Source organism: Lolium rigidum, chromosome 1, assembly GCF_022539505.1.
Source record: "Lolium rigidum isolate FL_2022 chromosome 1, APGP_CSIRO_Lrig_0.1, whole genome shotgun sequence".
In the NCBI taxonomy this organism is placed as follows: Eukaryota; Viridiplantae; Streptophyta; class Magnoliopsida; order Poales; family Poaceae; genus Lolium; species Lolium rigidum.
Genome location: NC_061508.1, coordinates 73,333,969 through 73,358,879, shown reverse-complemented (window position 1 = coordinate 73,358,879; position 24,911 = coordinate 73,333,969). Strand labels below are relative to the sequence as shown.

At 46.6% G+C, this 24,911-nt stretch overlaps 1 protein-coding gene across 2 annotated transcripts; it reads right to left on the bottom strand.

The window, feature by feature from the left end:
- Nucleotides 1-13,755: 13,755 nt before the first annotated feature.
- Nucleotides 13,756-17,141, bottom strand: LOC124647806. 2 transcript variants are annotated; one of them, XM_047187971.1, is made up of 2 exons: nucleotides 16,100-17,141; nucleotides 13,756-15,985 (listed from the first exon to the last, which is right to left on the bottom strand). In XM_047187971.1, exons 1-2 carry the CDS (start codon nucleotides 16,280-16,282, stop codon nucleotides 13,895-13,897), a joined length of 2,274 nt encoding a protein of 757 aa, XP_047043927.1. In that variant the 5' UTR covers nucleotides 16,283-17,141; the 3' UTR covers nucleotides 13,756-13,894. The 2 variants fall into 2 exon arrangements, with proteins under 2 accessions (XP_047043927.1, XP_047044532.1); XM_047188576.1 differs by having other exon boundaries at nucleotides 13,756-15,996; nucleotides 16,100-16,213.
- Between the last annotated feature and the right edge of the window lie 7,770 nt (nucleotides 17,142-24,911).

Sequence of the window (24,911 nt, the reverse complement as noted above, 5' to 3'; positions counted from 1 at the left end):
ACTGTCGGGTATTGAGATTACTGCCTACTTCCTTAGGACTAGAGTGCAGCCTCTCCAGGCTCGCAAAAATCCCTTCTGGAAGTATGCTGGTGAAAAAGATGTCGACAGGCTTTCAAAAGATCTTCCTTTGAAGGATTTTGAAAAGCTTATCCGCAAAATCTCATTGCTCAACAAGAAGGATCCGGTTCCATCCTCTTGCCGCATTACGCCATACAGTAGCGCCAATCCTCTTCCCGAGGTAATTTTTCCTTTTAATTGCTATATTGTCTATTCGAACTTTATTATTTGTCGACTACTATCTTGCTAATGCCTTTTTGTCGACACCCTTTCTTTATCTCAGAACCACCCCATCCTTGCTTCTCTTCCTCCTCTTCCTGGAGGTGGAGAAGTTGAAGACCGTGCTGTCGTCGATGATGACAACCAAGGCACCTCGCGCCCTGCCAGTGAAGTTGCGGGTTCTCACAAATCCGCGGCTTCTGCTGAATCTGAAGCCACTGCTTCAACACACTCCCTCCTCCTCGCTTCCCCAAAGAACAAGAGGAAAAGGAGTGAAGTCAAAGATTCCGGCACCTCTAATGCCGAAGAAACTGATCCTTCAGATAGGAAAGCAGTTTTCAATCCATACACCGATGCCCTCGTCAGCTCGTAAGTTACTCCGTACTCCTTACTTCTTTTCTCTTTAATGTTTTGCTTCTTATACTGTCACCATTTTTATTGTAGTGATGACGAAGAAGAGCAACCTATTGACGAGGCTGCTCGAACGAGTACGTCGCGTGCTTTAATTGTGTCCGAAACTCAGCGTGATGGGGAGGAAACTTCACCTCCTCAACAAAACGTCGAGCATTCGCCTCCACCTGCAAGCCCCCGTGCCCCTTCGCCGAAGAGGGCAAGGTTTGAACCATCCAAGGAACCCATCCTGTTCCCTGGCCACTCTTCGACACCTTCATTAGATGACGTAAGTGTCTCAGTCTTTTATTTTTTGTTCATGTTCCGAGCTTTTCATCTCTTCTTTGTTTCTTGCAATATATCGTCGAATCGAGACTAGCTATATTGACTTCTTCTTCTTCTGGTCTTTTCTTCAGCCTTTAATGAAGGAATTTATCCGTCTCGGTACCCAATTCGTTGGGTATCGTGATCACACCAAAAAGCTGGAAGGTACTATTTTCATCCGCCTCCTTTGTTGCATGCACTCCACTATTTTGTCATAAATATTTGATTGTCGCTTATTTTGCCAGGAGAACTTGCGAAAGCCAATAAACATGCTAATGCTCTTGCTACCAAGTTGGAGCAGAGCGAAAAAGCCCGTAAGAAAGCTGAAGCCGATGCTGCCGCTGTCAAAGATCTTCGAAAAAGACTTCATGACGCGGAAAATTCTCTGAGCGAAAATATACAACAGCAATCTGCTCGAGAAACAGAGATCCTCGGCCGCTCGGAGTCGCAGAGTCGACGTTTTGTCAGTAAGTAGTTTGATCTCTGCTGTTTTTCTCGGGTTACTTCTCATTTTCCGAGCATGTTATTCACGAGCTATCCTTTGTTTTGTCTTCAGGGAGAACTCATCAAGACTATGAGGTGGATGGTCCTGAAGGCGACGAGCTGCTCGACGCGCTGACTCTTCTTGAAATTCATGGGGATGAAGCACGCAAAGGCCTTGCTGACGCTAAGGCAGGTCTGTCGAAGCTTTTCCCATATTTCTTCCCGAAGAAAGAGGAGCCCAACACCTTCGTCGCTCTTGCCAAGGCGTTCAACGTGCCGGAAGATCTTGGGCTCAAACTTCGCCAAGAGGGCCTGAAGATTGGCGTGGAGGGCACTATTGCGCTGATTGCGGATAGCCAACAAAACGTCGATTGGACCAAGGTTGGCAACATAAGGGAAATGGAAACAAAGGAATGGCAATCTCTGATTAAAGCTGCCAAGCCTCCCTCCAAACCAATTCTATCCTTCCTCGGTGTTAAACCAACTCCTGCTCCAAGCACGTCCAAGCCGGAGGTCAAGTAGACCACCCTGTCCTCTTTTTTAGTTTTTTTCTATCTTTTGACGCTGTCGCCCTAGTTAGTTTTAGCGACAGCTGCTTCAATAGTCCATTAGGGACCCTTATTTTGTAATAGCAATGTACATACTTTGAGAATCAATGGAAATCTATCTTTGCTTGATGATTGATGTCGAGCCTTTTCTTTCAGTTGATTTTTGACAACTATTCTGCAACTCCTCGTCCTTCTGATGTGTTACTCATGCGTCCCGTTCGAAGAAAATTCCTGTTGCTGTCGAACGTGTTGAAAATTCTTCGAGTAAAAATTCAGCAGAGGATTTGGAAGAACTTCGCCAACAGCTCCAGTCTTTGAAGAAACAATCACTTATGATGATGGAGCAGTCTCGAAAATTATCCGAAAGGGAGACAATTGCACTTCAACGGGCTCGAGATGCCATAGCTACCAAAGAAGCCGCTGTTTCTGAAGCTGAAAAAGCGACCACTCGAGAAAATTTTATGCTTGATTTGATGAATGAAGCCAGCGCGGATATGTCAGGTATGCTTTTGCAAACCAAGACTCCTTCTGTTTTCCCGTTATTTCTTTTTCGAGATTCTTATGCTGTCGCCAAATAGGTTCCTTTCTCGACGCTGCTGCTGAAGACGAAAGGGTAAACACGAGGACAAATCTCCTTGTTAACCTGTCTCTTGACCATGGTTCTCTTTTCTGGGCCACTCCAGAACGTACCCGACAAATTGTCAGGTTTCAAGACCGCGCCTGTCAGGTTCGCGATTTCCTTGATTTATGCGCCAGAACATTGACCCTGGTTTACAAGACGCTCTTTCCTCGGAACGAGGCGCCCGGTACTCTTCTTGGTTTGTTGGAGAAATTTCAAGATGCTCCTCGTATCCATCACTTCGTGCGAGCTCAACTTTCTGCCGGTGCCAGGTTTGCTATGATGATGATCAAAATCTGCTATCCCAAATTTGACATGAGCCAGATTGTTACCAAGTGCTTAGCCAAGATGGCGAAAAGAAAAAGGGATGTTAGCAAGCTTGAGGATCATGTAACCCCTGTTGCCGAAGATATGATGGATGAACTTCTTCGGATGGATGTTGAGTTTTTCGTAAGGGGTAGCTATGCTGAACATAGTACTCGTACTTCAAATACTGGACGGATGACCATAGATAATATACTGAGCCGCCATTGACATTCCTTCTAGTCCTGTCGAGTTTTCTCAGGAATTGCATCTTGTATATTGTAAAGTTAGTAGATATTTCTATTTTTCCTCCTCAAGCCCCCGAGTATTTCGGTGGTAAATCTCTTTATTGTGTATGCGAGGTATTAAACCAAAGCAACCAATTTATACTATATTTGCGAGTACTAGACCCCGAGTGTTTTGTCTTTGATTGCTATTTTGTAACTTTGTTTTATCTGGCGAGGTATATAGTACCAAGGCGAGATAATCTTATCAGTTAAATTCATCTATATTGTAACTTCGAGGCGTAAGCCCCTGAGCATGTCAAAGAAAAGGTATATATCTCCACTATCTTTATTATATTGCAGCACCGCGAGCCCGCCTCATAAAAAACCTTTCCCGGCCCCACTCAGTGCCCCGAAAAAGGAAAAGAGTGCGTCTGAAAACTCGCGGGCATTTCAGTACATTGTATTTTTACAAAGAGGACTATATTTCGACACTAAGCGTAAAAACGCCTTAGCTGTGCCACGTTCCAGTGGTTTTTCTCGGGATTCCCTGTCTTCTTGTCCTTGATCATGTACGCTCCTCCTTCGATGACTTCTGTAACGACGTAAGGGCCAAGCCATGGCGACTCGAGTTTTTCAGTACGCTCTTGATTGAGTCGCAAAACTAGGTCTCCAACCTGAAAGGATCTTGGTCGCAAACGTCGACCGTGGTAGTTTTTCGAGTCCCGCTGATATTTAGTTACCCTTGACAATACTTCGTCTCGAGCTTCGTCGAGTGCGTCGACGTCGTCTTCCAATGCTCTCCTGGAAGCTTCTTCATTGTACTCCGTGACTCTGGGAGAGTCGTGCTCTATTTCTATCGGCAGTACTGCCTCTGCTCCATGGACCAGGAAGAACGGAGTCTCCTGTGTCGCTGTATTTGGTGTTGTTCGGATGCTCCATAACACACTCGGCAGCTCTTCTGGCCAGGTATGTCGAGCTTTTTCCAGTGGCCCTAACAAGCGTTTCTTGATACCATTGCAGATGATACCATTGGCTTTCTCGACTTGACCATTGGTTTGAGGATGTGCAACTGACGCGAAGTGCAATTTGATGCCTACCTCTGCACAGTACGCCTTGAATTCCTTGGATGTGAAGTTACTGCCGTTGTCCGTGATGATGCTATGAGGTACTCCAAACCGAAAAACAATGCTCTTCACGAATTTTATTGCTGACGCCGCATCTGGTGAATTTATCGGCTTCGCTTCTATCCACTTGGTGAATTTGTCGACAGCGACGAGCATGTACTCGTATCCTCCTGGCAAAGCTTTGTGTAACTTTCCCACCATGTCAAGACCCCACTGATCAAAAGGCCAAGATAAGGGTATTGGCATGAGTTCTGCTGCCGGAGAGTGAGGCTTTGCGGCAAATCTTGGACACGCGTCATAAGTTCGCACTATCTCCTTCGCGTCCTCGATTGCTGTCAACCAGTAAAATCCAGCTCGAAAAACTTTGGCTGCAATAGCTCGGCTGCTCGCATGATGACCACATACTCCTTCGTGCACGTCCTTCGGGATTATCCTTCCTTCTTCGGGTGTGACGCACCTTTGTAACACACCCAAAATACTTCGTTTGTACAACTCCCCTTTGACCACCGTGAAAGCTTTGGATCGTCTAATAACTCGCCTTGCTTCAACTGGATCGTCGGGTATTGTTTTTCTTAGGATATATGATATGTACGCCTGCATCCATGGGATTTGCACCATCAGTACTAGATCCTGTTCTTCTTCTTCTTCTTCCAATGTTTCTTTCGCAGCCCCCGAGGGTTTCTCGTTCTTCTCCTTCTTTGTTGATTTCTTCGGTTTTGTGGATCTCTCTGTTATCTCCTCCCAGAACACGCCGGGAGGAATTGCAAGGCACTGCGATCCGATGTTTGCAAGAATGTCGGCTTCATCATTACTCAACCTACTGATGTGGTTTACCTCGCATCCATCAAACATCTTCTCCAGCTCGTTATACATTTCTTTGTACGCCACCATGCTATCATTGACTGCATCACATTGGTTCATGACTTGCTAAGCCACCAATTGTGAGTCGCCAAATATTTTTAATCGAGTTGCGCCGCAGGCTTTCGCCATCTTCATCCCATGTATGAGAGCTTCATATTCTGTCTCATTGTTAGATGCGTTTGGGAACGTCATCCGTAAGACATATTTCAATTTGTCGCCTTCGAGTGATATGAGTATCACGCCTGCTCCAGCCTCCTTCTAACCTCTTGGACCCGTCAAAGTTCATAGTCCAGGTTCTCGATAAATCCGGAGGTCCTCGTGTTTTGCAACTCCATCCACTCTGCGATGAAGTCTGGTAGAATTTGCGACTTTATTGCCTTTCTTTTTTCATACGTGATGTCCCGAGGAGAAAGTTCTATTCCCCAAAGGGAGACATGACCTGTAGCTTCTCGATTATTGAGTATATTGGATAAAGGCTCCTCATTGACCACTATTATCGGATGCGCCGAAAAATAGTGGCGCAATTTTCTTGCGGTTGTGAATACTCCATATGCTAGCTTTTGGTACTGCGGGTACCTTTGTTTTGAAGGCGATAAGACTTCACTAATGAAATACACTGGCCTCCGCACTCCATGGAGTTTTCCTTCTTCTTCTCTTTCGACAACTAGCGCCGTGCTGACCACCTGGGGTGTAGCCGCAATGTATAGCAGGAGGGGTTCCTTCTCTTTTGGCGCCACCAAGATTGGGGGTGTCAAGATTGCGCGTTTAAGATCCTCGAAAGCTCGATCTGCTTCTTCGTTCCACTGGAACTTATCTCCTTGTTTGATTAGGGCGTAAAACGGTAACGCCTTTTCTCCCAGCCTGGCGATGAATCTGCTTAAAGCTGCGACTCGCCCAGTTAGTTGTTGTATTTCTTTCAACTTTGCTGGCTTCGTCATTGTTACGATAGCTTGGATTTTTTCGGGATTAGCTTCGATCCCTCTTGCTGAGACTAGGAACCCGAGAAGTTCTCCTGCAGGGACGCCGAAAGAACACTTGGTCGGATTTAACTTGAGACAAAATTTGTCGAGGTTGTCGAAAGTTTCCTTCAAGTCCTTGATTAATGTTGCCCCCTTTTTTGATGTTATGACGACATCATCAATGTACACTTGTACGTTTTTCCCAATCTGTGTTGCTAAGCATTTCTGCATCATCCGCTGATATGTTGCTCCCGCGTTTTTCAGACCAAAAGGCATTGTTCTATAGCAAAACACGCCGTAAGGTGTGATGACCGCTGTTTGACCTCGTCCTCTTCTTTCAATCTGATCTCGGTTATAAGCGAGTAAGCATCCACGAAGGAAAGACGTTCACATCCTGCCGTGGAGTCGATAATTTGATCGATCCTCGGGAGGGGAAAGTGATCCTTTGGTCAATGTTTGTTGAGACACGTAAAGTCGACACACATGCGAAGGACTTTAGTGTTTTTCTTCGGGACCAACACTGGGTTTGCGACCCACGTGGCCTCTGTATGCAGCTCCTTGATGAAACCAGCTTCTCTCGCCGATCAATCTCCGACAGACATAGCTTTGCGGTTTGGTTCCGAAAACGCCGCAAAGGTTGTTTGATTGGTCTCGCTATTGGATCCAAGTTTAGGTGGTGCTCGGCAAGTTTCCGGGTACTCCTGGCATGTCGACCTGGACACCATGCGAAGATTTTCCAAGGTGCTCACGGAGGAACTCGACGAGCGCGCTTTCCTATGCGAGGTCCATGTTTGTTGTGATGGACGTCGTTTTCTTCGGATCTGTCGGGTGGATCTGCACTTCCTTAGAATCTTTCGCGGTATTGAAAGTTGATTCCTTGTTGGGCCTCCCTACATCTGGCAGCACATCATAATCAGTCATGAGCCTTGACGCTGCATACTCTGCTTGCATCCCGAAAGTTTCTGATAGTCGATGAAAATTCTTGTCGCATTTATCGGCTAATGCGAAGCTTCCTTTGACCGTGATTGGTCCCTTGGGCCCAGGCAACCTCCAAAGCAGGTACGTGTAATGTGGTACCGCCATAAATCTGGCATATGCTGGTCGTCCCAACAAAGCGTGATACTGCGACGGGAAATCTACAACTTCGACTTCCAACCTTTCTATCCTGTAATTTTCTCGGGTCCCAAACTGAACGTCGAGATTGATCCTCCCCGATGGGTAACTTGGCTTCTCTCGGTGTGATGCCGTGGAAACGTGTGTCGGTTGGTTTCAAATTTGCTAGGGAGATGTTCATCTTCCTTAGCGTATCTCGCATACATAAGGTTTAAATCGCTGCCGCCATCTATAAACACTCGAGATACGTCGAATCCTCGCAATTACTGCTGGTAAGATAAGTGCTGATTGCCCCGGTCGAGGAACTTGCTCGCGGGTGATCCGCTATTGTGAAGCCTATGTCTTGCCCTGACCAATTTAAGTACTCAACCGTTGGTGGAGGCATCTTCTCTGCCATAAACACTTGCCGCGAGATTACCTTTTGAGCCCTGTTAGATGGCCTAGCTTTCTGGATCGAGACCGCGCCATTGTTGTTAGGATCAACATATGGAGGTGGTTGCGGTGCTGCCGCTATTCTGAGCTGATGTCGATTTTCGTCCGTGATCGCGGGAGGAGGTGGTAAGTGGATCTCACTCCTGGGCCTCTCGGGGGTTTCGTTTGTCGCTTGAGCATTGGCCATTCTCGCGACTCGCAACATTGCCTCGAACATTGTGACGGTCCTTCACGAGATGTCCCGATCGCCTTTTCCCGTTGCTATCGAGATAAAAATGCATCTGGCACGGCCCGTTCATCATATCTTCGGGAGTTACGAAAGATCTCTGAAACCTTGACCCGCTATTTTGCCTGTTATCTCTATTGTCGCCTTGCTGTGCATTACTTCTTTGGTAATCATCTCTATTGTTTCCTCAATTGTTTCCCTGAAAACCAGCCGATATTTGGCCGGGTGCATCGTAACTCGAGAATTGTCGGGGAAATCGGCATCTATTTTGAAAATTTCGACTGCGGTCTTCCTCTGGGGACCTATGTCGTTTGTTATGTACCGCATCTTCACCATCTGCCAATCTGTTTGCTATTTCCATTAATGCTGATACTGTCCTTGGGTTTGTCCTTCCTAAGTCCTCCACAAAATCGCCTCGTTGAACTCCTGCTACAAACGCATCTATCGCTCTCTCGTCAGATATATTTTCTGCTGAGTTTTTGATGATGTTCCACCTTTGGATGTACTTCCTCATTGATTCATCATGCTTTTGTCGACATGACCTCAACTCCTCTAGTGTCGCAGGTTTCTTGCAGGTTGATCGGAAATTCTTGATAAACACATCCTCAAAACTCTCCCAGCTGTCGATGGAGCCTAGGGGGAGCTTCTTTATCCACGATCTGGCGGCTCCGCTCAGATGTATTTGAATGCTTTGCATAGCTGTTGCTCTAGTTCCGCCTATCAATTTTACTGTCTCGAGGTAATCAACTAGCCAATCCTCGGGATCTTGCAGGCCATCGAATTTCTTGAAACTATCAGGTAGCTTGAATCCTGATGGAACTCGAGTTTTTCGGACCCGTCGTGTGAAACACAGGAGTCCACACATATCCTCTTCAGCAAGTTCTGGTGAATGCCGATGTTCCCTTCTTTCTTGTCGCACTCTATCCACTCTAGCCTAAGTTGTTGTGTCTCTGGCTCCACTCGCTCTCGGTGGATCTTGCACTGCTGCGGTAGGTCTCGGACTATTTTGCCTTGCAGTTCCTTCGGGAGGTGTAGCTGCGAACGCTGCTCCCATGGCTCCACATCCTGCCATGGCCATGTTATACAACGCTTCTCTTGGATCTCCGGGAGGTGGCCTGGATGCTAAGATGAAAGCTTGTGTCACCATGTACCCTGCTTCCGGTGTTTTTGGGATAATATTCCCCCTCGTGTCGATTGACATAAAGGACATGTCGAGGTTTTGGATTAGAGTCTCTCTTTCAGCCTCCGGTATATTTTGCAGCCGAGATCTTGCTCTCCTCCGAGCTTCTCTGTGACTATCTCCCGAAGTTCCTGATTGTCGACTTAACTCCGCTCTTCGCCTGCTTGACGCGGAAGCTGCCTCCTTTCTTCTATTCGAGCGAGCTGTCTCTTTTTCCAATTCTCTTCCAGCTCGAGCGAGCCTATATTGGTAGGCCTGTAATTCCTCGACCGTAGCAGTTGTCTCCATTGGTTCAGAACCATCCATAGCTCTTGCAGCTCTATCCCATGCTGCTTGTGGAAGTTGAATCCTAACGCGTGGTGTAGGCCCGACATATTTAGTGCCCAAACCTCGCCTTAGGTCAGAGGGATCGACATATGGATTTCCCAATTCGTCGAAAGCCTCTGATGTCTCCTCCTGATTGCGACTTGTTTCTCCGATGGCGTAGATCTGATGATATTTTGAGTTCTGAACTTCCCTTGGTTTGGTGACACCATCATAGAGATTGGTGAAGACCTTTCCAATAGAGGTGGACTTGTCGATGAAGTCGAAGCTGTCGGTGTCGCTCGAATCATCGCTTATATAGGAGTCTGCGGATGACTCGAAGGACATGTCGCTGAAGATCTTGGCGAGTTTTTCGCTTGCCTTGGTGCCGATGAAGCATGGCGATGAAATCTCCTCGTCGCTTAACTCAATGGATGATGCTGAGCTTGAGAAGTCAGGATCAACCGCCAATAGTCCCGACGAGATCGGAACTTCGAGACGATACACTCCTTCTTTCTCGACGCGGAAGTGGAACTTTTCAAACGTCATCTCCATGGGCTCCTCCAGATACGCATATGCATCTAAACGGAAGGGCGGGTGAGGTACAAAATCAACTATACCAGTTTCGATCTGTTTACCTCTGTCCATGATGTTGCTTGCCACCGATGAAGTCGACGATCTTGAACGTGCCATCGAGATCAGCTCCTTGTCGCCTCTAGTTCCCACAGACGGCGCCAATTGACAAGGTATTAACTTGTCAATGCCTACAAGTAGTAGACTAGGATTTCGTTGGATGTAGAGGGCAAGTAGATCTCGAAGGTTTCAGTCGAAAAGTACTCGACAATGTAGAAACTAGGGTTTGTGAGACAATGAATCGATCATTTCTTTGTCCCTCGACTCCCCCTTATATAGGAGGCGGAGCCGAGGGATTCGTGATACACATGTTTACAGAGTCCGGGAGGGTTTCTAACCCATCCCGCAAGATTACAAACAATGACTCCTATTACAACTCTAGCTTTCCTTAATAGTATCTTGGGCTTCCGAATCTTCTTATCCTTCGGGTCGTGGGCCTTCAGTAAACCCCGGGTACCATCTTCGGCAGGCCCATTGGGGATGCCTATGTCAGCAGTCGATGGTGGAGCCCGTTCTTCGGCGGTGACCAATGATCGCGTTTTCAGTTTCTTTTCTAGGGTAATGCAGCTCTCGGGACCTTTCCTGTTCAAAAAAAAAAAGATACACAACGATGCATATAAAATTAGACTAGCCGGCCGGGGTACGTACGTCGTTGATAGGTTGCTTCCATACTGGACGATGATACATTTGTCACAAAACATTACTTCTTCTATGGTAGATCTGAACATCAATTTTCTTGACTTGTGCAACAGGCTCCCACCGTCGATGCAGTGTGTAGTCTTTTCTAGGAACAACAAATTATGCTCCCAAGCAACGATTACGTGTTGACGTGTCGCAACTTGTCGTTGGGGTACCGACAAGTAGACAAGTCGTGAAAAGTCTAGACAAGTGCTAGACTTGTCGATGTGTTGTCGACAAGGAGATTTCAGAAGTTCATGAAACTCCTTCCTGATTTCTGGAGTGGCTTTGGGGCATTTCTCCAAAATAGGGAAACCCCGGACAAGGTGCTTTTTAAACCTAGAAACTCCAGAAGGGACTATCTTCCCACACAAAGTGCATAAGAGCTTGTACTTGTCTTCAAGATCTGCCCATGTTATAAAAGCGACAAGTAAATAACGAAGAACGAAACAAGAACACACGCAGGGGACACAAGATATAACGTGGAAAACCTCTTCCAACACAGAAGGGGAAAAACCGCGGGTGCCAGCCAGCAAAACTTCACTATATCGGGGAGTGTTTACAAACGCCGTGGGTTATCTTATAATCTGATAAACCCTAGCCGGCGGCTTACAAGATGTATATATATAGGCGGTGCCAACGATCCGTACCGTACCGCGGGGGGCTGCCGGCCCCCGCACCCCCCTTCGCAGGCGTCCCTGCAGGGCACGACGTATGAGCTAACTTCAGACTCCGCTACGCTTCGGTCCAAGCCTACCAGAAAATCTCGTGGTATACAACAGCCCAGAATGCATACTTCCATCTCGGGTCCTTGGACTTCATTGGCCTCCTCTAAGGATCCTTGGCTGGGTTGTATTGGGGATCGCTTTCAGCTGCTGATTGGCCCTAATTCACCACTTGAGAAATCGGTGCTGACATGGTGAATTGGTGATATGTTGTAGGAACAAAACATTGATAATGTAATCAACACACCAGCAAGGAGAGCAGGGGAAGGAAGACAAGGGAGAGCACGCTGGAGTAGGGGAGATGGGGGAAAACAGTTTACCTAGTGCTGCCAAGCAGGGGAGAGGCGGCGGTGCATCTTCCGGAGGGGATCATGACCCAGGGGAGAGGTGGAAGCACCGGCGCCGGCGAGGCAGCGGTGGCCAGAGGAGAGGCGGCGCCAGGGGATGGGGCGCTAGGGGAGAGGTGGCGGGGGGGGGGGGGGGGAACGCGACCAGAATCTGGGTCGTAGGGTTTCAGGAGGATATTTTATATCCCAGGCATACGACTTGTCGCTCGACCAATTAACCTAGACAAGTCGAGGTTTGTCGCCCACAAGTCAACTTGTCGATCGACAAGTTCAACTTGTCGTGTCGCTCCAACGTGTCGACATCAGAGTTGCGACACGTAGACTTGTCGTGCGACAAGTCTACACTTGTCGAGCGACGCTTAATCGTTGCTCCCAAGGGGCACTAGGTGTAGCATTTTGGTGGGCTCAAACAGGGCTTTTCGTCAGTTCTGCAACGGACTCCCGCTGGTATTTCTCTCTCTGAAAAGAATGATGCAACACAGCAACAATATTTTACTTTCTATCCAAATATCATCGAGCTGAATATATAGTGCATCTTGTTCGTCAATCGATGCAGAGGCCGTGGGACTGATGGAACTCCTGCGTCACATAAAATCTTAAGGGATGAATGAGCTCCGGAACATGATTCATTTGGCACTGTATTGAAGGAAGTTCAAAGCTCGAGTTCCAGAATCTGCTGCACCAGTACATTTATTTATTGTTGCTTATGAGCTTGAATAGAATACACAGCCAAGACCTCCCCACATAGAGATAGAGAACTTGTTCTGACAATGTTGCGTTTGAAGTTTGCAACCCTTGGAGAACAGCTGATTTATTCAAAACTACAAGACTGACTCCAGTACAAAATCAGTGAGATCAGAGGCATCAAATTCCTAACAGCTATCTAGAACTAACAACATCCAGGAATGTTGGCACTTCTCCGATGATGGAAACATTCAGTAGTATTCAGAATTGCAATTTTGTTTTTTACTCTCAACCTGAATCTTGCTACCACGTATTATAGAGATAGCACCCATGTGAGTGCTACAAAGTATAGCAAGGAAAGAGGAATGAGAGATAAGAAACAAACCGCACAACCGAATTAATGATCGATGGACAGTTTCATTTCCAAGCAAAATCTACAGCCAGCTACTTCACCATGTTTTTGAACAAGTTATCATTAGTCCTCAGTGTAGTATGCGTACCAACCAAATAAAGATAAATCATCTTGGGCAGGATAACAGTTGCCAAGATAATCCATCAGACAAAGATAGATTCAGATGGGTAAAGTATCACTACTACTATATGTTTACAGAGGTGATAGCTTCATTAAGACAAAAAAAAAGTAAAGCCGACAGTTTCCTTGGGCTCAAACCATGTACTCACAAGGCCATCAGAGAAGGCTATTCTGATATAGTTATGTTTGTCTAAGCTCATTCACATTCTAAACTTTGCTCTAATGGTCATGGCCTTTTAGTTTCAGTACAAAACACAAAGAGGTCCAATAAGTGAATAGCAAGAGAAGCATCCCAAAACCACTGGTCCTCCTAAGCCTTACTTTACAAAAACAATCCAATTCCAACCAAATTTAACCAACTGAGCAGCCATGACCGGTTCAATGGTCACTGCTAGCTAGAGAGCAGTACAGAATAATAATCTGTCACCGCGGTCGACATGCCTCCACCCCTGATTAGTAGTAACGCAGGAGTACATGAAGTAACTACTTTTAAAATCAGCAAGTAAGTACAAAGATGGTGAGAGGCCATGCATGTGCCAATTGCACTAGCATGGCACCCAGAGCTTCTTGCATACAACTCATCATTTGGTCGGTTCTCAACACTACATCTGGAAGGAATCAGGGGGATTACATGGAAAAATACAATCTGAGAACACATGTCTACTTGTGAATTCCATGTGGCGGTGAGTGATCAATCTTATTTAGCTATTGGGCACAGCTTAGGGCAGCATCACCTCTAGAGCAGAAGGTCCTCTGTGATGTACCTGACAGCCACAACAAACTAACTTCCAGAGAGAGAAGCCTGTACCAGTCATTTGGCTGCAGCCTTCAGCTTTTTAAACGAAGCCATGAAATTTGGAAACCAAATTTGCCAAATATTGATAGGTAACTCGGGATACAATATGGTTAGGTTATCGTGTACATGGTTCAACCATCCTCTGGTGAATCAGTACGCACGCCTATCGGAAACTGGGGATACAGTAATGATTTGTGAAAGTAATCTGCCATAAGCCATAAGACGGTTGTCAACTCACCGCCACTGCTCAGCTTCTTGGCATGGGATTCCCTGCTGCATCTATTGGCAGTGTAGACTAGAAAGTCCATCCACACATGTAGGAGCAGGTCCAGCATGGCCTTGCTGCCTTTCTCCTTTTCTTGTTTGAGTAGTTCTTTAGCAACCCAGTTAGCATAGCAGAGGCGAGGAACATCTGTGCTATACTCTGGCTTCTCGCTGTAGAGGATGACGGCAAGCTCATCTCTTTGCAACAGTCGAGAAGTATTTGGGTCGTCACGCCAGAGGAATAATTCCTTCATCATAGTACGGATCTTCCTGTTTGGATGACTGTGACTTGAGGACTCAACCTTACACCACATGTCGACCAAGTTCTCGCACGTCTGTTGATACAGCCTCGTCTGAGCAAGGCCGGGTAGCATCTCAGGCCGCTCAACGAGGAGGAACATCATGTAATTAGACAGTATCCTAATGGTCTTCACCAGTTTCTCCTGCGCGGATCCATAATCTGCCTTTGCTCGACTGCTTTTGGCAAGGAAGACATCAGTGCCAATGTGCCAGATGACGATTCCCTCTTGCAGCTCAATGCCAAGGTAGCCTTTGAAATTATCATAACAACGATGAGCCTCCAATGCCTGTACCCCCCAATTCTGCCTGAGCACCCCTTGCGTGTTCACTTTGTTTTTCCTGGGCAATCGTTCTATGTACCAGTGCAGCCACAGCCTAAGCTCATCTGAAATCTGAATGGTCCCTGAGTAATGCTTGCTGTTCCACCACTCCTTTAGTCCCACCATCTTTGCTAGTTTACCGAGAACTGGACTGAAGGCTGTGTCTTGGCGGCTGCAAAAATGCAGCATGTTGTACTGCCCCATTTCACCGGACCACCTCCTTGCATGGCCAGCAACTTGTCTTCGCGTGATCTTCTTGACAAGCTGACGAAGCTGATTCCACCTTCCCGTGCACAGAACAGCATAACGGAACCAGCTCCAACGTGTGGTGCACAAGAAGCTGTATGTCCAACTCGACCCTAGGGCCATCAACAATGATGCCATCTCCAGTAGGAAGGCCCCAGCCAGCAAGGTGTATGTGATAGCAATGTCAGTTCTTCTGTGCCCATCTTTGACACTGAAGTGGAAAAGCAGGAAGGCAGCGACAGTGGCAAGTGGCGAGACAAGACGGATGCAGTAGCCATGCCATGTATGGATCACAGCTGCCTTGGTGTACAAGATGTCATACAACAGAGAGAGCTCCACCTCCATTAATGTCCACATACCCTTGTAGCCTTCATTTATGATGTCCCTAAGCATCTCGCCTCCATGGTTTTCTGAATCCTTTTCGATCCAAGAATCAACTATGGCACCCTTGCATATATGAAACACGGAGTGAGCACGGCGCACATAGAGTTCTTCCTCATTGGCAGCCCCCTCTCTGAACCCTTGATCCAGAGCATGGAACTCGTGATGTTTGGCATCTGGTCCCCTCTTGAGAGAGCTCCGGATGGTACCCATGTTCCCGCACCTGAGCGCCCATGTCCTCTCCACATACTTGACAACACCAATGGCGAACATGAGGACAGAAGCCAGCATAACATAGAACCCATTGTCAGCGATGCGTTTGTAGAGGACATAGCCAGCTCCGAGGACCTGCACGACGAGGATCTGCAGGTGTCGCAGCCAGAGCTGGTTGTCCTGGAGGGCATACGCAGTTATGCAGTCCGGGCCACCAAGGTGCATCAGGAGGAATGGAGCCCAGAATGCGACTAGCTCCCCTTGCTTGCGCTCTTTGCTGATAGTGCCAAGGGAGAGATGGCCAAGGGCGTATATTGCGGTGGAGTCAGCCAGCAGGTACGCCAGCCAGAGCAAGATCCTCAGCACAGGGTTGACTCCACGTCGACGGATCCCGGCGAAGAAAAAGAGGACAACCTGCAGTGCGAAGCTGAGGAGCACAAGGATCTGGATGGACCAGTGATTCCAGAGATCCAGTGGCCCTGCAGCCATAGCTTCAGCCTACAATGACCCTGTTTCGCAAATGCACATGCATAACTAAGTCAGCTGAAAAACACAATTAGCTTACTCCATTGTTCATAACTCAGAATTGATGGTGTATGCATACATAAATACCTGGTAATAATGTTGCAGACGTAGAGCAGGTTCAGTATCTGGTTTGACAACCAGCTCTGAAAGACGAGGAGGCAGTGACCAAGAGACCGAGACGGGACACTGATACTTGACTCCCAGAGAATAACTTGACTCTAACTGGTTTGATAAGGTTGCTAACAACCATATCAATGAATCATCGACCATACTATAGGCTATAGCACACCGTAAGTAGTAAGTACTGACCGTGCAAGCATACAAACTGCATTCAATCAACCAGCAATACTATATATGCCCATCTCTATGGTTCTACCAACACTACAATTAGAGACCATGTGACACCGGTGGCCAGAGTTGGCTCCATGAATGAATGGCACTATACACCAGCAAGAATTCCCTAGCCAGAACCTTTTTGGGTCTTCTATATCTACAGAAAAGGACAAGGAAGCTACTATGTGAACTGCTCAAGTTGCCAGGCTAGTTTTGGTAAAGGTGGCAAACTAAAGAAACTGGCCTGAATCTAACAAGGAAACAAGAATGACATACACTGACAGCACGCAGCGCACAAGCTCGATTGCATAATAGTTGCAGGCCATGTGACAGACATAGGACGGGCGGAAACTAGTTGGGCGCCCACGGTTCATGATTCTGCTTCAGAAACCATTCAGGGATTACTTGTGAAATTGCAGAAGTTGGGAAACGGGGACAAGTTGAGAACTTTCAGATTCAGGTACCGAAATCTCCACCACTGTGGGCATGGTGAGGCTCCGGCGGTGGGCGTGCCGTCGGTTCACTGAAAAGAGGCGCTTCTTAGTAGTAGCTTGGGTCAGCCTACGCGCTGCACTCCGACGACGACCGCCGTTGGCGAGCATAGGTGAGGCAGTGGCTACATGCCCGCCGTAGCAGAAGAAATATGGCCGGCGAGTTTCCGTGGCCGCAGCAATGAGCGACTCGCCTTGCGGCCTCGAACCTCAAGCAAGAGCATCTCGTGGTTCGAGGAGGGAGATTGCCATTGCGGCCGGCGGCTTTTTTGTGGGGGAGAGGCCATTGCCGCTTGGGAAGAACGAACTAGATTGGGATCGATTCTTGACGGGGCGCTGTCCACTGGGTCCACTCAAACAATTATATGTACGGAAATTCCTTTTTAAAGGGAAAATATATTCTTTTTACGGAAATTCTTAAAATGACATAAGATTGCCCCGTTTCAAGAATACCATAAAGATAGTACTCCGTATTTGTTTCTCGAAATAAAAAATACAGTATTTGTTCCATGAAATGCCTTCAGAAAAGTGTTGCCGCTCCGAAAATAATAGTTTTTTTAATATTTTTTAAATCAACATTTTAAAGTTTCAAAAAAAAAAATGTAGATATTGATGACGTCTACATGTGTTAAAAAAATTTAATGTGAAATATTATGTATTTTGGGCTTTGTAAAAATGATAAACTTTAAATTCTAAGGTATTGTATTAAACAGTGAAAATTTGAAAACTATCAGATTTATTACTATTTGTTATTTTTGTGTAGGCTGGAATGCAAACTATTTTTGCGTTGGTATTTTTCAAGACCGTACAATACGTAATTTTCAATGTATATGATTTTTTACATCTTTAAAAATTTCAAATTATTCATTTTTTTAAAATTAAATATAGGCTCCATGGAGCAAGTCATGCGAATCCACTTTTCGGACCACGCCACCACTAGTTGTAGGGTTGAAAATGAAATGAAAACGGATGGAAACATGCTTTATCGTTTTTTTCCTCTATCTTGTCGAAACCTAAAATGGAATTGGAAACCTCGGAAACGAATATGAAAACGAAAATCGTTGGATATGAATACAGAACGGATACGTAGCTGATACGTTACGAAAACGGATATTTGCGACAACATAATGCGGCATAATACCTTAATTTGTAGACCGAAGGACACACATAAATAAAAGGACAATAAGACAAGATATATCACTTAACTTTGACGAGCGGCAATTAAACATAAAATAACACACATAGTGATTAGGGTTAGAGTAATTAGCGGACTTGAGTTTCATGTGTAAATGTAGGCCTAGTAAATGCACGGGCCTCTCTAGGTTATGTTTTCGGAAACTTTTCGTATTTATTTTTCCGGAATTTTCTCTGCCGTTTCCGTTTCCGTCGGAAGGAGCTCCCTCGTTTTCTTTTCCGTTTTCGTTTATGCTTTTGCCATTTCCGTTTCTTTTCTTCCAAATGCCGCTTACTTTTCTATATTTGGCCCTCCATTTCCTTTTTCTTCGAAAACGGACGGAAAGTTTCCCTTTCATTTTCAACACTAACTAGTTAGTTACCGGTGGCATGCCAGAAAGTACGGCTCGGCGGTTTGCATCTACCTAGCCACGTGCTCGCTTCGCATAGTCTCTTAGTAGGAATTTGATCGACATGGCCCCGCATTTTAATTTGTGTCTTAAAGTAAAGATGAGGGTATGGAAATCTACACATATTTGTCTTTCAGGCATATCCCACCAGGGATTTATAAATAGTTAGCAATAGATCTTTCTTTTTTTTAGGAGAGCTGCGGAGCTACTATTTTTCTTTCATTCCATTTATCTATGTATGCTTGAGTGAATGCCGTATAGATAGAAGAGAATTTGTCCAAGTACATGCACAAAATAGAATGGTTCTTGTGTATGAAAACAATATTCGAGTATATATGAAAAAATGTTCATCAATACAAATATATATTTGCTCTAGATATACAAAATGTTCGCATATATAAGAAAGAATATATGTGTATATGAAAAATTATTCACCTATAAAAAATAAATGTTTGCCTAGGAATAAAATGTTCGTCTATACCATAATAATTGTTTTTAATTAATATTCATGTACTTTTAAACTAATGTTTACAAACATATTTCTAAAAAAATATTTCTAGATTAATGTTTCTATAAATATAAATAATGTTAATATTTATGATAACAAAATTTTAATATACATCAAACACTGTGTTCATATGTAAACAAAAATGTGCATGTATCCGTCAAGGAATTGAACAGCTATAACCAGAAAGAAACCAACATACAGTTGGATGGTTAAGATAGTAGTAGTATCCCAACCCATCAGAGTTCAAACTCTAAGTTTAACACTTCTGTGTCTCATAGATGAAGAGTATTCTTTCAGTGGGAGCCGATGTTCATGTTGATAGCGTGCTCATGGAGATAGGATGTGAGTGCACGTGTTAATAGAGATAAATGTATGTACGTTTTTCTGAACTTCTGCGTCTTTACTGTGTTTTGAAAAAAAAAAAAAAAAAAAAACTAGAAACTAGAGAAAAAAACAACATACCCCCTCCGATTCATATTACTTGACTCTAATATAGATGTATCTAGATATATTTTAGTTGTAGATACATCTATTTTAACTTCAAATAATATGAATCGGAGAGGATACTTTATTAATGGGCCCAACTCGATACTCGATAGTGTAGGCATATATGATATACCCGGAGCTAGCGCTAGACCGGCAAATTATGTGTACATTTTGGGAGGGGAGTTTTGGCTCCCGGGACTAGATAGTCTTGTTATCTAGACCACATGTTTGTGCGCTGAGATTCTTCGTTTGGCCAGAATTGAATGACATACGTGCATCAGTAATTGAGGAATACAATGTGCTTTGTTTGTACGATCGTATGTATGGCCCACCGCCTGCATTGTCAGTGTAACGCGAGTGGACGGAGAGAAACCCGGTCGGCAATGGAGAGGTAACGATGATGACTTGGACCTGAGGAACAGGTTAGCGGCAGCGTGATGGACCATGGTCCAGGTCACCCCGATCGGGGGGAGTTGTGGAAGCTGACACATCTATCTCGAAGAACAGCTGCTTTAGGAAGAAGGTGCATTGTGCATACTCCGGCGAATCAGAGCTGGTATGGTACGGCAGCTGGCCGGTGCAGTATCATCACGGGACATGAGGAAGAGATCGCAACTTCGCCGACGAACTGAGGGAATGGACGTCTCCATGGATCCAGTGAGCCGGCATCTGTTCCCAAAATTGTTGATCCGGGGGATCTAGTTTCTGTCGCGGTCGCCCATGCTTGACCCGCGTCTACTGCGTCTCTCTTTTCAGATTAGAGAGCTAATCAAACTACTGCAGACAAGAAGAGGGCTGCCCGTGGATACAATACAAGGTAACTAGCGTGTCAAAACATGCACATGTGTAGATCTAGTGCTTTTCGCTGTGCATTTTTTGTAGAGGTTGTACATCTTGATATTGCAATATCAATTGCAGTCGTGGAAAGCATCTCCACTCGTTAGCGTTTCCCATGCCGATAGGGCTGGATAGATGAAACTTTCAGCCTAGGGAGGTCTAGTTTTCCACCGGCGAGTTTAGGGGGACGCGAAAAAAAGTAGAGATGATTTTTTTTTTGGAAAAACACAACCATGTACATATTAGCCGTGTTTGAAGTTTTTTTGCCGAATATATGAATTCGACGTACAAACAGTAGATAAAAACAAAAAAAAACGGTGTCTACATGCCGAAATAGCGATAAAACGGACGTGTAGTCGCCGGTGTCATTGTCAGAGCCGTCGTCTTCGTCCTTCGGTGGCGTCGCGTGTGGCTGCTGCCTTGGCCTGGGCCCCCGACACGTCGAGGCGGAGGCCCCCCATCATCGTCGTTGTGGTCGAGGACGACGACGAGGCGGGCGCGGCGCCACGATGCTTCCTCAAGAAGCCGATGCTGGTGCTCCACCTCTTCCTTTTCCCACTCCGCCTTCGACCATGCGAGTGGCGCATAGAGCGGCATCTGCAGATTGGCGGGGACGAGGTCGTTCTTCGACCGCGCCAGCACCGCCTCGAGGATGGCGTCGTCCTCGGCGTCGAGGGAGGTCGCCGGCGTGGCTCTTTCTTTCGGCTTCCGCAGGCGCCTGCCGGCTTGGCCTTATTCTCCATCTCGCTTGACGCGGATGAGTCGGCCGTGCGGAGGCGACGGGCGCCTCTCGTAGATAACTATCCCGCTGCCTCGGTTGCGAGGCGGCGAGATGGGCTACGACGTGACGGCGCGGAGCTGCTTTGTCGGGCGTTGGTGGCGGCGCAGACCCTGCGGAGCGTGACGCCGACCCGGAGGACGACGAGGTGGATGCCATCCTCCGTGTCATCCAGGAGGAGCTCCCGCGGCCCCAGGAGAAGGACACCGGTGTCCGCGGTGGCATCTGCAGGATAGGGGAATTCCCAGCCTGGCTGTGGTTGAAGACGGCGGTGAGGTTGCGTCCGGGGGCGCCCCACCAGGGGCGCCTACCCTCGGAGTTATTCCTCGCCGGCGGCGGAGGAGGGCCATCGTACGCCGCGAGCTCTCGCTGGTACCTCTCGGGGAAGTACGCTTCCCAGGCGAAGAGGTTCTCGGGGTAGCTCTTCTGGAGGGTCCGCTCCTTGTCCGTCATCACGGCGAGGGCGAGCTGGATTTCTTCTTCCAGCGCGATGGCGGGATGCAGACGCCGCCGACGGAAATCCGGCGGCGCCGGGTAGTTCGCCTCGTAGAGGAGGCACGCCTCCCACTCTTGCAGGGAACGGCGGCCGAACCCTTTCGCCTCCGCGCCGTCGCCGGGGAATCGCTCGGCCATCTCGTCAGTGTTTCATGGAGGTGGGAGGCGAGGGGAGGTGCGGGGAGTGGCGCTCTGTCAGCGGTTCATGGAGGAAGAAGAGGAGGAGAGGGAATGGGGGAATATATAGCTCCGGCGAGTAGTGGCCATGTGGTTAGTAATGGCACGCTGAAGCAGAGGAGACGACGGTGGACCGCCTGCCGCTCCGGCAAGTAATGGCGCGCGGAAGCCGAGGAGATGACGGTTGACCGCGTCGTGTGTCACTGACCGGACTAGCCCACTGGTAGAGCGGGTTTCTTCGCGCGTTTTCTCGGTGATTCGCGTCCTTTTCTCTCCGTTCAGCGCTCAAGCGCTCCTCAGGAAGTTGGGTTCAGCCTAGTATCGCTGGATGAAAAAACGGCCTAATCCAACGAATTATGGGCTCCTTAAGTAACGGTGCATATTTCTTGTGGTGCTGCAGGGTGGGGCAGAGGGAAATACACCTGCAAGTGCGGGTAAGTTGTGAGCTTGTATTGGCAATTAGTTTTTTTTTTTCGAAATGGGGGTATACCCCGGCTTCTGCATCATGGTGATGCACACGGCCTTTTATTAAACAAAAGTTTAAAACAGTAATATCGTTTACAACTCACGCATCACCGAGGATTGATACAAAAATCAACCATCGAAAACAACACATACTATGACTACTCCTCAACATAGTCTTCTAGTATGTCGCCAACCAGCCTGGCACAAGATATCCTGATGGTGACCATCAGGAGACGTGTGCATCCAGAAATGAGAGCTTTTCTAATAGGTATCTCGAATAGATCGATCCATTTCGGATATCAAATATGTATTTTTTATTCTATTTGAGTCGGGAGGTAAACACATAATCGGCTGTGCGCCCACCTTTGTCCATTTGGGTTAGCAGCAGCCCAGCGGCCCGACGCTAAAAAAAATCTACCGACCATCATAGGCGATGTTGCAATTAATGTCGGTGCCATCTTCCTGCGCGCGCTCGCGGACCGTCATTTCCCGCGCACCGACTTTGCGTTTCCAACGCGTATGAGAGGCCATTTGCTTCCCTGGCCGTGGCTATAAGAGGGCGTCGCCGCCAGGAAAGGGGAAACCCTAATCAACCCACGCCCACCACCATGCTACCTGGGAGAGGATTAGAGCGATAGCACGTGAGCGCTACCCCGGCGACGCAGACGCGGCGGTAATCGCCATCCGGCAGGCGTTCGAGGTGGAGTAAACCGCAACATATGCTGCCTCCGAGGCCCGTGAGGAGCGGTTCGGGCTGTACATCGAGTGGATGGGGGATAGCGACGCACATCCGGCTCTCGCTGAGTCCTCTCGCATCGCCGAGAGCCGCCAAGCGGCAATCACCGCGAAATGGGGGCGACGAGGCGCAGTGTTACCCTCGGGGTCCCTCGGCGCCCCGGTGGTGGAGGTGAGGCGCCGCCGGCAGCCGCAAGTGGACCATGAAAATTGTGAGTGGAGCATACCACTGCGGGGATCGCGTAGGCGACATGAGGCAATGGCGAGGGACCAGACTCGCTTCGACGCCAACTCGAAGGCGCCACTTCTAGCGATGAGAGCCTACTGGGACGCCGCCTTGGCGGAGGGCTAGACTCGACGGAATTGGGAGGACGACCGTCGTGACTACGATTGGCAGGAGACCGTGTTGTGCTCCCGGGCCGAATGGCACTGCGCCAATAGGGTTTGTGTGTCCTTCTGCCCGCGCGGACGAAAACAATAGCCACAGTCTATTTAGTATTTACAACAGACGCTGAAGATGCCATGTACTGTTGCAGAAATGCTACACATGGTCCATTTGGAGGAAGAGGGTGAGACGGATGACATCAAAGGGACTCAATGTTGGAGATGGATGTATATATACCCGAACCATCAGTTGCTGCAGATCCGGAGAAACTAATGGGCTGCCAATTGGTTGACATTACAAGCACTGGAGTTTCAAAGAATCACGTGTGCCGTCGTGTTTGTTTGCCGGTCCAAGAAAATCTAACGACGGCTGCACCATCTACGCAGCGATGGCATAACAGCCCTCACGGCAACAACCGCATTTATCTGCTCCATAGACGTGGGCCAGTGGTACTGTACATAATAGGCAGAAGGGTCAAAATACCTGCGACGAATACAACTGCTGCTGTTGATCTGGCTAACAACCATTGGTCTATGCTGCGGGAGCATTTAGACTCGGGAGCCAAAGTGAATATCCGGTACATTTTTCCTTTTTCTTTTTGTTTCTTACATTCCTATTCTATTTTATTCTAGTTTTCTCATTTTTTTTCAAGATTCATTCGCCCCGTCTAGGCGAGACGTCCTTTCACGTCATGTCCACAACCATTTTATTTCATCCTATCCCTTCATAATTTTTTTTTATTTTACTTTATACATCCTCTATCCCAATTTAGGTAGTTCATACGCTTTTTGAGATCTAATTTTGTTGATGGATTTGGCCGACGAAACATGCAGCATGTTATATCATTGAATTCATATTCTAATACAGTAATTAGTGGTATAATTTTATAATAAATGACATGTGTTTTATTGGTTAAATTAGTGGTCAAATTTGAAACACAAAGGGCGCCCATGCAATAGGTCTGAGGGAGCATATTCTTGTGCTTAATTTCCTTTTTGATTTTTTTAGTTATTTCTTTTTTAATTTTTTATTTTCTTTCTCTTTCCTTTTTGTAGCATATATATTTATATATATCCATGAACTTGTTCTAAGTTATGAGTATTTATTTTCCAAATACATGAACACTTGTCTGAAATATATGTACATCGCTGAAATAGTTGAACATTTCATTTTGCTGCCAAGTGATATTTGTTTCGCGAAACATGACTATTCTCGATTGACATCAGTACAAATAAAGATCTAAGTATGTCACCAGGTAGTTTTGTGATTTTGTGGAACAGTTTGAACTGTAGCGTGGCCATTTTATTTAACATACATTACCAAATCTGAAACCCCTTGATGTGTGCTAGTAATTAAAAATGTTGACAGGTACATGTATTTGCAAATAAGGTGTTCCTATTAAAAATTACAATATATTTTAAAATACTTGCAAGTTTTTTTTTTAAATACCTCTATTCTATTAAAAAAAATCGTGGCTTAGTTCAAATTTAAATTAAAACCATGACAAAAATAATGGAACGGAGAAAATAGAAAAACATGTTTTTTTAGAAAAAAATAGAAAAACATGTGTGCTAATGAGGAGCAGTCGTGTCCAGCCCGTTTAGCATGGGCTTCAGATGTGGGCTC